The sequence below is a fragment of the Crocodylus siamensis genome, chromosome 4, assembly GCF_052110815.1.
Source record: "Crocodylus siamensis isolate JL-2025a chromosome 4, ASM5211081v1, whole genome shotgun sequence".
Lineage (NCBI taxonomy): Eukaryota > Metazoa > Chordata > Crocodylia > Crocodylidae > Crocodylus > Crocodylus siamensis.
Window position 1 is genome coordinate 200,585,295 of NC_143398.1, and position 14,027 is coordinate 200,599,321.

General features: G+C 41.1%; 1 protein-coding gene across 1 annotated transcript in view; it reads left to right on the forward strand.

The window, feature by feature from the left end:
* Window positions 1–14,027, forward strand: part of PDE11A (phosphodiesterase 11A) — a 262,869-nt gene that overhangs the window by 188,061 nt on the left and 60,781 nt on the right. The window contains exons 11-12 of the mRNA XM_090045374.1: window positions 2,894–3,040; window positions 3,147–3,254. Coding sequence (XP_089901500.1) covers window positions 2,894–3,040; window positions 3,147–3,254 — 255 coding nt within the window. The remainder of the gene's footprint in view (window positions 1–2,893; window positions 3,041–3,146; window positions 3,255–14,027) is intronic.

Here is a 14,027-nt window from a genome sequence, read left to right on the forward strand (position 1 = left end):
CCTGCCCCTGCCCCTGCTGCGGAGCCAGGCCTGCCCCAAGCCCTCTGTGTCAGGTGAATCCTTCCCTCCTGCATGGCAGGAGCCAACCCCTGCTGCCCATCAGCCCTGCCAGGCACAACCTCTGTGGCTCCTAGCCCACTCTACCCACCAGGCTGTGGCAGGGCTACAGCGGGTTAACACTGGAGGGGGGAGGGGGCTCATATCCCAGGCTGTAGTTCCCTTGCCCCAGCCTGTCTTGCAGTACAGGACTCCCCAGTGAGTGCAGCCCACAGCCTGGCAGGTCCTGAAGGGCAGCTGGGGGGAGGGGAATGCCCACCCTGTGCCCGGCAGAGGGGGGAAGCCAGCAGTGGGGGCTTTATTCCCCAGCAGGGGAGGGGATGAGGCAAGGGAATCCACCCCATTCCTGGCTGCTAGAGGTGGAAAAGTCCTTGCTGGCAGCTGCGGGGTGGGGCCAGCCCTGCTCCGCTGGAGCAGAGAGCACAGAGCACAGCCCAGGGCTGAGTAGAATGCCGGGGACTCTGGTTTAACTTAAACCAGGAAAGGGTCTGGGACAGAAGACACATAAACCAGTTTGACCCAAATCAGTTAAGTCTGATACTACATTCAACCAGGTTTGTCTTAAACCAGTTTTGGCCATTTTGAAACTAGTTTATGTGCACTGAACTTATGTTCTGTTATAGGTTTAAACCAGGTTCTGATCACTTAAACTGGTTTATGTGTAACTTCTATCCCTAGCTTTATAGTATACTTGTACGCACAACAAAATCGGCCTTTAAAGAGGCTTAACTGCTCTTTTGCACTGCTTCAATAGCTTCGCTATTTACACCTTCGGCAGCGTATTTTGCTTTAATTCCATGACAATGTACATGTTCGATAGCATATTTCACTTTAAATGACCCTGTTACATAGCAAGGTAAAACCCATCCAAAGTATTTTAGTTTGCTATATAAAGTGCAATGTTGCATGGGGAGCTGGAAGCCCAGACATGCTCGGGGAAGCTGGGGCTTGGTGGGATTCCAGTGCCCCATTCACCACCCCCACCAACTTCTCCCGCCACTAATACACCCAGCCACCATCCTGCTGCCCTGCTGCACTGCCCCGGGGCAAGCCAAGCTGTTCCCAGGTGGTACAAGGTGGCGGGAAGGCGGTCGGGACAGTGCCTGGGGTGCTGGAGCCTGCCTGCCTCTCCCAGAGCCGGGGGAACCAGCTGCTGGAGGGCCAAGCAGCCCCTAAGCTGTGGGGGACCCTGGACCTTCCCTCCATGGTGGTGGCACCCTCCCGCTAGCACCCTGTCCAGACGATCCTGGGGGGCACTGCCACTGTGGAAGGAAGCCCCAGGCCCTGCACAGCTCAGGCTGTGCAACCTGGTGGCAGCTCATGCAGGCAGGCTCCACTGAGGGAAAAAAAGAAAAAAGCAGCGAGGGCCCTGATCTTTTTCTTTTTTTTCCCTCTCAGAGCCTGCCTGCCTGCCTGAGCTGCGCAGGGCCTGGTGCTTCCCTCCACAGTGGCAGTGCCCCCTGGGACCAGCTGGATGGACTGCTAGCGGGCAGATGCTGCCCAGGGTGCAAAGCCACCTCAGAGGGAAGGACTGGGGTCCTCTGCAGCTCAGGGACCAGTCAGCCTGCCAGCAGCTCAACATGTCCCCCCGACCCCAGGAAAGGCTCTAGGGGTGGAAAGATCAGGCCCCTCACCTTTTTTTTTCTGGTGGAGCCTGCCCATGGCAGGGGTAGGCAGGTGTCCTGACGGGGGAGCCATGACACACAGTGAGGTCACATGACTTGACGGAGGTCCCTAAATTGAAGTGGTAGGTTTTTTAATGACACAATTAAAAACACACCAATTAAAAACCCACCATTTTGATTTAGGGAGAACTAAACCCCCGTCACATGTATAAGCACCCATAGTTTATTTTATTATAGATTCATAATGTATTGTTTCTTCATTGTTTGCAAAGAGAGAAGAAAATGATAGTGCAGTCAAACAACTGAATCAAGTATTTGTTTTAGAGTTAGAGCTGATTGGGAAATACATTTTTTTTCTAGTTTGGATAAAGCTAAATATTTATGACAATTGTTGTAATAGACAAGTTTCTAAAAATAGAAACAATGTTGGGGCACACTCAACGAATAATTAAAGGCATACTTTCTATTGAGCAAATCAAGTACTTTACTGTGTAAGGGGCTAGTTAGGTGCCACATTAATTATGTCTAGATATGTATAACTAATGTGTACTGAAAGCAACATTAACTGTACAGACATTCCTGTGCACTCTTTAGTTCTAATTTTTTTGCAAAACATTACTTTTCCATTTTTTTAAATGTAAGCCTTTCTGTAATTTACGTATAAAATCAACTGAGCACTTAAAAACAATTTTGCTTCTATTTGGAAAATATTTACACTAGAATATTCTTGTATTAATGTTTTAGTCCCTATAAGTGTACAATAAAATGTGTGTGACAAAGGAGCCTTGCACAATTATGGGATGTAAAGATACTTGAATACTGAAACTCTTCCGAGTGGTATATTTACTTTATTTCTGAATAGTAGCAGTCAAAATTCAGAGCTGCTGGCTAGATGTCCAGATGTTTCTTGCATTAGAGCATTGTAAATTGCATCAGACTATATTGCGTTGCTCAAGTTGCTGTAAAATGGACAACTCTTACCGTCTAAATTCTTACAGGCTACAGTATGGATGGTTTGTGTACTTCTTGATCAAATTAGCATCCTCCCACTGGCATTTGTACTTCTGAAACAAAGAGGTATATTGTTTGAAATTTGGGTCTAGAAGGCTATATTTGCAGGTCAGGAGCATAGGAAATGTTCTAAGAATGAGACAAAGGGGAAACAAATGAATTTTGAGTAAGAACTTTTCCCGTTCTTTTGGCATTTCTAGGCAGCAAACATCCCACTGGCATCAGAACTTGGCATCGATGACATCCACTTTGATGACTTTTCACTTGATGTGGATGCCATGATTACTGCAGCCCTCCGGATGTTCATGGAGCTTGGAATGGTTCAGAAATTTAAAATTGACTATGAGGTAACCATCTGTTCTGTAAAGATACCTGCCACTTTTGTCTTGGCAGTGTTATGTCCGTTCGTACACGTTTTAGTAGCCCTGATACAATTTGTACTTTTTATTTCAGACATTGTGTAGGTGGCTTTTGACAGTTAGGAAGAATTATCGAATGGTTCTGTATCACAACTGGAGGCATGCTTTCAACGTGTGCCAGCTGATGTTTGCAATGTTAACTGTAAGTATCTATTCAGAGAGACAGTTCCATAAGAGCTTTTATTGTCATGATATCTTACCTATCTAAACTTGTTTTCCCCAACATTTGTTGTCTTTTCTAGTTATGATATTATTTGAAATAGAAATGTACAAGAAATTAGGACATCCAACTTATAGCATCACATATTTGACAACTTTTTTAATATTTTAGCAACAGTGTTATTGCAGGCACATTAAAATGACTAATAACAGATGGCAGTTTTGGAGGACTATATTATTATCTAGCTCTCGATTTTACAGCAGTGATTTCCCTTCCTGATTTTGCATTTATTTCTGTCTTTGAAAATGGAGGTCACAAGAACGTGGAAGATTAGGATTGTTTGGTGTGTTTTTTCTGTCCTAGTTTCATTTAAATTGATATAGATGACATTGCCTTAAAACATTTTAGCAGTGGTCTTAGCTGTGAACTATATTGTTCCTACAAAATCCGTAGACAACATCATACTGTGTACTACTATCAGCAATCATAGAGTCTCCTGTCAGCAAAGAAGTAACTCTTGCTGATGCTAATAATTTCTTTTACCTGTAGAAAACGTCACTACAGGATAGAATTCATATTTTCAAAAGTTGGTAATGGTATTCTGCAAGTACAGAGTTTAAACAATTGGTAGAAAAAGTGGTGACCCTTCAGTATTTATAGTTAGTTAATAGGGCTCAGTCAGGGGATTGTTATTGTAAATATTCATCTATTTATGTGTTTATTGTAGGTGTGGATTTTATTTATATATTTATTTTGGAATGCTCCACGTTTCAACTTTATTTTTTACTAGAGATGAGCTACAGCCAAAATGTCAAATCCAAATTCCTTCATTTCAACGGAATATAGGATGAATTCCTGGATTCAAATTTGCTCTTAAGACTTTTGTTCAAGGTAGAACCAAAAATTACAGCTCTTTTGATTTGGATGTAGCAGAAACCCTGGGAGAGCATCTGTACTTGGGAGACTTCAACCCAGGATGGTGGAAATCTTGTGAGAACAGATTATCTTGTAGATCTCATTCAAGGCTGCAGAAGCCCATTTGCTGTGAGATTTCTGCTGCCTGACGAACGAGCTGTGAATTTTCACTCCACAAACCTGAATTGTGTTCCTTTTACAGTCTCAGACTTGAATCCTCAAACCCTAATGTAAATCTAATCAAAACCTGGCTCCAAACACAGGGTCCATCATGACCCTTAAAAGAAGGCCCTGCAGGCCCCGTGTTTGTGCAAACACATAGTTTGTAGCCTGAAATAAAAGTCTGAAAGTTTGGTAAAGCATGTCCTAAAGTGATACAGCTTTAAAAGAAAACATAGGGATATGAAAAGTGAATAGCTTTAAAAGTTTTTTTTTTTTGAAGACATGTCTTTGTTCAAATTATAATATAATCATAGTAATTCAAATTACAATAACATTATGAACTATACCAGTAGTATCAGTAAAAACTGATGCAAGTTGTTTTTTTGTGAATCAACTCTGTTTTTATCCCTTGAGTATTTGCATTTAAAATTTGGATCTTCACTATTATTTTCAAACTTGTTTTGAAGCAACAATTTGTTATTTCTGGCAAGAAACACACCTCTTTATGGGGAAAAAAAAGATAAATTTCTATCTTTTGGGTAAAACTGTGATCTTTTCAGGGTGAAAAGACAATTTTATTGTTTTTTATTCACCCAAAAATGTTGAGAGTAAAGAAAATATAGCCTTTTCCCCCTGTGAACTTGTGAAAGTTTTTTCTTTTCTAGTTTTGCAGGTTTTAAACTTACACAGGTTTAAGACACCCCTAATATGAATAGCAATACTCTAGTGTTTCAGAACAGATACTACAGTTGCACATTAATCATAGAAAATCAAATTCAGGTACCAAAACAAAGGCTGCTTTTGAAAACATTGGTCTATTTATTCTTCAAGGTCATACAGGAAGCATGTAACAGAGCCAGGAAAAAAACCTGAATCTTCTGATTTGTTGCCCTAAATTAGTCACAATAAGATTATCTCTTTGAATCAAGGGCTGTGCAAATCAATTTCATATAATTCTTTTACACTATAAAAAATGAGCTGTCATAAATTGGTACAGGAGATACTACACATTTCTTTTTGTGACCAGTAATGTCACATTCTGGCTAACTAACTCTTGTTTTAATGGAAGAGTGTAAAAATACTCACATGTCAACAAAAGACTGAAAGGAAATCCTGTAAATCAGTTGGAAGTTCCTACCTTCCCTCTATACCAGTTCTTGTACAAGATTGTGTCATATGTTGAGACAGCAAACATATGGATGATGAAACCCAGGGTGAAATATATAGGATCTAAAAGCATATTATTTAGGCACCAGTTAGAAATCTCTTGTTCAAGAATTAAGAAGATGTAATAAATTTTGTTGAAAAATTATATCAGCAATCAAAGCACACTAGCACTTTTATGATGCATTACCAATATATTGCTATAGAACTCCATTTTGGAAAATCCTCCGTCATTTTTGGAAATTGAGCAGAAGCATCGCGAAGTTCAGCTACTTGCGCTCTTCCTTTCCCTCAGGAGAACTTAATCATTTTTACTGTAAGACTCCTACTGCTAGCCAGTCTCTGAAATGCTATTAGTATTACTTACATTGTTGGAGGTAGCATTCTCAAAGCTGCAGAGCCTGAACTGTTACCAATACACATCAAATAAGACCTGATCCATTGTCCATTAAAGTCTTTTTGCTCACTTCAGCAGAGGTTGGATCAGGTCCTCTGTACTTTATGGCTGCATGCAGACCAGCATGGATGTTTGTTTCCCTGGGGACAAGTAGCAGTGGCACACCTTGTGCCATGCTGTTTGTCCCCAGAGAATACCTGTGCCATACACGCTATGTTGTGTGGCAGGTTACCCTGGGTGGGGTATGGGAAGCTGGGGCTAGCAACTATGCTGGCCCCAACACCCTTACCTGGGGGCCTTGGGGAGCTGCAGCCACAGTGCTCTGGGAGCTGGGAGCCTGACCAGCAGCTGGAGTGTGGCTGCTGCCAGCCAGGCTCTGGTTTTGGGTGGCATGTGTTGCCACCATGTGTGCCACCCTGCTTTTTTTTGGCATGGGTTTTTTGACCCTGGGATATCCCAGGGTGAAAAAATCCCCTGGCACTGCAAGGTAGCAGCGTGGGGAACACTTGCATGTGCAGTGTGTGGCGCTGCAGACAGGTCTGCGGCACCACATACTGCACATCCATGCTTGTCTAGACGTGACCTATGTGCTCATGGTATAGTAAAAATGTCATCTAGTATATCCCATAACTCCCTTTTATTATACCTATCACAACCTCACTGCACTCAGGGCACCTCTCATTAGTCTCAAGGCACCTCTGAGAAAATGCCAGCTCTTATCTTTCACTCATTTTTTGACTATAGAAAACAATAACACTATTCTTCTGCAAAACAGTCAGAAAGATCACAACAGGTCAAAAGGTTTTACATTGTGGATCCCGATTTGAAATTTCTCGGTTTATCTTGTTAATCGTGTGTAGATATTTTCACACCTGTGCACTGTGTATTGTGTGGCACCCTGTTACACTCTTAAAAGGATCTCATGCATCCAGGGATGCTGTGACACGCTGGTTGCGAATCACTGTATTACACAGATCTACAAAGTGAGGTAGAAGAATAAAGAGGTATGAAGCCATGCAAAGTTCTGATCTGCACTGTATTATTGGCTTGCTGTTTCATGATTGTGTCTCAGACCATTAAACCATGTGGCATTTCTTAAGACAAAGTATGTTACATTAGTCATTATGAAAGGAATAGAACAGAGATGTTCAGTGAATGAGAAATGTAACTCAAAAGAGGAGTGAGAGTTGCAGTTGTTCTCATGGTGCTTTAATGTTTGGAAGAGTTTGTTCTGCTGCTTATAACTGCATATGCTTCCCTGGCTAAACCTACAAGATAGTTCTGTGTCTGAAACATGTTGTTGTGTCATTAGATAACGGATATGAAACCTTAAGCTAAACTTCATGAGCATGTTGACTAAGTGCACGCAATGGTAATTTTTCAAGATTTATAAGCTTCACATTTTAGCATTCCAAACACACCACTGATACATGACTGAATAGTAAAACAAAAGCCATAGCAAACTGTTTAACAAATGGAAATTGGACTGCATTGAAATCTGTTTAGTTCTGTCAAATGAGCTCTGTATATATTCAAGAGGAAAAGATTTTTGTAGGTAATATCTTTTATTGAACCAATTGTATATAGGAAGGATACAGATAAGTTTTTGCGTAGAAATACCCCTCCTCAAGAGTACTTTCCACCGAAATTGGAACTCATGGGTACTTCATAAGCTTTCCAACTCTAGAGTTGATCTATTAAAAGATACAATTCACAAAAACCACTGCCTCTCCTATTTTTTACACACCATCACAGCTTCAGCATCACCCCAATTCTGTATATATGGCACCTGCATGCACCAAACCTTGCAGATTTCATAAATGATACAAAATGTCCTCTAGGTGGAGCCCTAAGGTAAACTTTGTAGGAGACTGCTTTTTTGAATGGGAAAGGCATTTTAATCTACCCTTTCATTGGAAGATGAAAAACATGACATCAAGTAAGAAAAAAAAAACAGATCTTTTCTATTTCTTAAAGGACATGGCTTTGGTTCTCTTCAGCTGAAATCGTACTACACTTTGATACTGTTTCCCAAGCCTTACTTTCTGAATCCCATCAGTAATCATTATTTGGGCAGAAATAGTGTATTGAGATTTTCCAAGCAATGCTTATCATAGTATCTTAGTGCCTGAGTTCCTAAGAATGACTGTAAAATTGACTAATCAAACCACTTTGCATACGTTGCTGCTTCTGACTTCAGTGAGAAAAGGATTGGACTCAATGTGAGGCCCAGTTGGTCTATCATTTCTTCCAGAGGTAGAAAGCCTGATCTTGCAAATGAGGAGCAAGACTAGCACTTTGTTGATTTGATTCAATTTCTACATCTGCTATTCATTGTCTTTGTAACCTTGGGCACATTATGTAATTATTCAGTGCCCTGATTTTCCATCTGGAGATAATAATTCCCTTATTTTTCAGGACAGTTGCGATTGTAAATTCATCATTATATGCATGTGTAGTGCTTAAGTACTACAATGTGGGTGCTATCTATAAGAAGACAGGTGCATGAAAAGATTTTTTTAAATGTGCTGTAATTAAAGATCACCCCAAAAAGTTATCCCAAAATATTCAAAGTCATCTTTGCTAATGTTACAGAAATATTTTTGGATGGAGCATAAATAAAAAAATATACCAAATACTGTCAGGCCCAGATGTAATGTACCTGATTTCCTATATCACTGAAAATCACATCTGGCTCAAAAAAATGACCTTGAAGTTTAGCTTAATTTTTAAAGATAGATTTATATTTTCAGAAATAAGTTCTGAATCAAAATGAAAAATCAAAATAACAGTTACAGATCTGTGAATTGTGATTAACATGTGTTATCCTAGTTCTCCAAAAGCATTCTTTGCTCTTGAAAGTAGTATTCAGGCATCAAATAGGTATGCCACTAATTTGTTCTTTAGCTGTTGTAATCTTCAGATGATGATGGCTGCCTCCCATGATAGCATTATTATAGAACATTCCCCCCTACCGCCCACATACTCCTGTAACTATTTCCCCCCACAATGTTTGCATAAGTGCTTATGGCATATCAAGATCTGATAAAAAACACAAGTAACACATAGGTAAACATATTAATATTTATGCTGGTGCTTCCAGTGAAGTCATACTAGGGAAACGCGGTTCAATACTGCAACTGCATGTCTGTTTGTACAAGCAGGATATCTCAACACTTTAAAGGTCTTTCTTGTGCATTAAACTAAAACTTATGGGGCGCAGTTTAGTTTGGTTCACCAGGAATTAAAGCATTGTATCCATGGATTTGTTGCATGCAAGCACAAAGGCACTCAAAGACATGTAATGGGCCTCTTGATCCACCAGATGGCACTGCAACTTTTTTGTAGTTCATCCCTTGGAATTGCTTTTGAATGGTTTCTGCCTTTTCTTTTCTTATGTGGTTTGCCAGCTCCCTGCTTCCACAGCTGTGTGGCAGGGCCCAAGCATGGGGTGGGTGGGGGTCACAGGCTGGGGGAGCAGTGGTGGACCATCCTGCTGTCCTGTAGTGCTGGCCAGGGATCCAGCTTAATTTGTTTGAAAACCTAGTGTGTGTAAACACAGATGCAACGCTCCAAAATAAACAAGTATAAAATTTATAAACCTATTTAATTTAATTAGGATTAAAACCTGTAGTGTGTACAGCCACCCCATATTTCTGATGTCAGCTAATTACTTTTCAAGCTAGGCTTTTTGATCATGAAAATTAGAGACAGTAGGGACTGAAGTTATTGTATCTTTCCATTTCACTGGGACCTGGACATCTAACTCTCCTCATCGCTTTTGAAAATCCCAGTCTTAATGTTTATAGAAGTCTTTGCTTTAGTCTTGGGTTGCTCGTAATTAAGAACTGGAATTTGAATATAATACACTAAACCAAGATGTTAAATAGGTGACTAGCTAAATGATTATTATTAAATTTCTGAGGGAAGAAATTATCTGTACAGGGCCCTTTCCTGCAGTCATTTTTAGGGGCCTATTTGAATTGCAGCAAGACACTTTTTCACAACACGCAGAGCCAATTTTGTACACATTTTGCAGTGGTCCTGCCCTTTACCACTGATTGGTCAGAGAGGCCCCAGTAGTCCCATCCCTTGCTGCTGATTGGCACTGAAACATTTTTGGTTTCCTTGCTGGCACCTTCATTTAATTTATGTCGCTACCTCAGCCTCTCAGTATCTCTCATTCTAATCATGTGCTTTATGGCTGTAGTGATTGCCATGCTTTCTTTGTATTCTGGAAAGCATTTTTGAGGGTTGATTCCAAAGGAAATTGTGGCCAATCCCATTTTTCATGGCAGTCATGGAGATAGCTGTTTTTCTCACTTTTCATGAAAATTGCAAAATTGTGATTTAAGTAGGTCTCTAATCATTTTACCACAACACTAATTCCTCCAAAATCCCACGGAAGCCAGTGCTTTGGGCACAGTAAATCAAGAGATCCATATTTGTTCTGCATTATCCCAAAAACAGAGATCATGGTACAGTTACAGCAGTATTCCCCAGATCAAGTTCACCGTATATTTTCAGGTCTGGAGTGCATAAGTGGGAACAGATGGGCCAGAAGTGTTTAGGAACATCCTTGTCAAAGCACACTACTGCCATAGAGTAGATATATTCAAAGAGCCCAGTCTCCCATTGACATTAGTAACAAATTTCAAATTTACTTTAAAAAGAGTAGGAATATGCAGATACAAAACCCACTGAGCCCAAAATGGTTTGAACCACTTGAATGGGAGTTTTGAAAAAGAAAAGAAAGCAGGAATGGTGTCTAAAAGTGCAGCAGTGAAAGCACATTGTTGTTTGTTCTTTTCTGATTTTGGTTTTCATCCTAGTTAACACAGCATTGTTACAATCATATATAAACACACAGAAACTAGGGGTGCACTGATAGAGATTTTTTGGGCCAATACCAATGGCTGATTTTCAGTGAGCCATATCAGCCAATACCAATCCACTTGCTGATATGCAGCCTGGCGGTGTGGAGAGCAGGGTCCAGCTGGTAAGTCTGTTGTGGGGGGAGGGAAGGCAAGTGGGGGCGGTGGATCAAGGCTCCCATGGTGAGTGAGGGAGTGGGGTTAGGGCAGGCACTGCCCACCCAGGGTGGGGCAGGGCATAGGACAGAGCCACGGTTCATCTGGAGACCACTGTAGGGGGCATCCCCCAGTGCTGCACACACCCTAGGAGAGTATGGGGGGGCATGTGCCCCCCTGGATCTGTGTGGGGCACAGATGAGCTGCTGCTGAGGGCTGGGGCCAAGGGCTGCGCCGGGTTCTCCCAAGCGGGGGCTGGGCTGGGCTGGGCTGTGCTTGGGGCAGGCAGAGGCAGCACTGGGAGGGGAGGTTGGGGGGGGTATGGTGAATTTTGGGGTGCTGAAGCCCAACCACTGTAGCCTCCCTCCCAGTGCCACTGCACAGCCCAGCCCAGCCCTGCACTGGGAAAAGCCCAGCACAGCCCCAGGCCCTAGCCCTTGGCCCCAGCCCGCAGCAGCAGCCCACCTTTGCCCTGCGCACAGATACAGCGGGGCACACACTCTGATATGGGACTGATGTATCAGTGCATCTCTAACAGCAACACATATGTGTATGGTCACACAAACATATATATGTATTTACATCTAGATGTATATGTGTGTGTGTGTGTATGAAATACATTAATGCTTATTAAAGCTTATTAATGGATTTGTAACAACACAGATAAGATGCCATCAGTCAAACATCAATGTCATAAGGACCATTGTAAATAGAACTGTGCAGTAATGTGTTTACCCTTCCCAAAAAGGAAGGGTTTTACCTCCCAAAAAAGAACAGTTGCTAAGTAAAGGAAAGAGGCATCAATTTTTAATTCAAACAAAACTCATAGATTTCAAGGGAATTTTTTCCTGAATAATGACTGCACACTGGACCCAATGTAGCCTTTAAATCTTTTTGTAAGTGCTGGGGATAAGAAGACAGCTTTCAAATTTAATTTTTAAAAAGCCTAAAGCTAACAATAAGAAATTTATTCCTGTGTAATTAATGTATATTTTACACCCTTCTTAGTCAGCTTAGGAGAATTATGTGCAAATCCTGCAACCTGCACTAATGGATTCATAATGCACGTGAGTGTTCCCATAGACTTCAGTGATCCCAGTCATATGAGACAGGAATAGTGGTATGAGAACAGCCACAGGATCAGACCATAGTTAAGTAACCATGCCTTCATCTGACATCAATATCTATTTTAAAAAGTAAAAATGGGAAAAAGCAAAGCAATAGATAATTAATATCACATCTGGTGTGCTAATAACAAAATACATAAAAGTGGGGCTAGGTGTAAGGCAACTCATTTCCTCACATGAGAGAATGACCTCCATAACTCACCTGAAGCTCTGCCACTCATGAGTTATGGGTCATTCCTTTTCTGGTGAAAATAAATTTTACAATACCATCATCCATAGCTATGTATTTTTCCTCTATACATGTAAATTTAAAAATTGCAGAAACATAACCTCTTCTCTTCTTGCATTACGTATATAGCGGACACCCTCCTACCATAAGAGTTTTTAAATTAATTGTGCTTTGTGAAGTGAAATATCCTCTGCTATATATGTATTCCACAACATGATTTTTGATTAAATAAAAAAGCTGAATTTATTCTTGCACTATTGCTACTGTTAGTAAATTGCTTAATCTGTACTCCCACGTTTATGATGCAGGTTGAATCCTTGAATTCAGTCAAACCTTGTGTTATATTAAGAACCATTTATTACAGCATCAATTTTCCAGTATAAAGCTCCTATTTCCAGTAGTTTATAACTCAGGTATGGACATTTTGTCTGGACTAAAGCTTGGCACATAACATGATGTCAAGCTATTTTTTTACACTTAAAAAAAAAAGAGACCTTGATTATTCTTTGTTATATGAGAACAATCTTATAAAAGTAGCAAACACTATATTTTTTAGATGATTCTTCTGCTCTTCTATGTTATTGAAACTGAAGCTTTAAAGGCCACATATCTATAATTCAGACACAGAGATCTTATAATAGTCAAGCTATTCTATCTATAAATCAATTCTGCATGAGTAGAACTTTCCAGCTTTTGATTAGTCTTTTCTATATGTAGTCCTAAAGTCCAATGCTGCAAGGAACAAACCACCCCAGATACCTGCACATTCAACTCCCACCAAACTTGGAATGCTTAGCACAGTGATTGTGAGCTAAAGGTGATACTGCATCCTTTTTAAGGATGATGCACAATATCAGCACCTTTAGGTGAAACTTACACGATTCACAAGGTACCCAGAGATTTCAGATAGGAATCCAGTGTCAGAATATTTCTGGCCTCTTGTGGTCTTTCCCAGTTCTTTGCAACAAAAGATTTCCTGTATTATTTTTCTGTAGTCAAAAAATGAGCAAAAACTAAGAGCTAGCTTTTTATGGTGGCCTAGCAAATTGCCTGTCAAGAATGACTGTGGGGTAGGGTGGGGTGGGGTGGGGTGGGAGGGCGGAGTGCCGTGCGCCACCACCCCACACCGCCACTGCCTCTCAGGAGCACGGTGGGGAGGGCGGGGAAGAAGCTTGCACACAGCCACCTCTAGCCACCAAGCCACTCTGCCACTGCTCCACATCCAGCTGGGTGCCATCCCCACCTCCACATCCAGCCATCTGTCTGTGTGTCTGTCTGTGGAAAGCACTCTAATTGGTTATTTCTCCAAGAGCATTACGGACAGACACACAGACAGATGGACTAAGCCTTATATATACATAGAATCCTTGAGTTTATTGCGGGGTGGGGTGAGGCGGGTGAGGTTCCTTGAGTCTAAGAAGGTTGAGTACCACTGGCTTAGCACCTTGAAAAGTCAAGTTCTTGATCTGCATAAAATAGAATTGACACAGAAACAACAGACCACGGAAGTTGCTGGCTTATATCAGTGATAGAAATATTAAGAATGACTTAAATAGGATTTATGGTCTGCAGTCACTAAGATGCATAGTAGACCTCACAGTAGACTTTGCAGTAACATGTTAGTCTCTACAGATAAACTGTACATGAGTGAAGGAGCTTAAGTGCATAAAAATACACAAACCCACTAAAATTCAGTAAAAATGTAATGTTATGGGTAGGGACACACCAAAT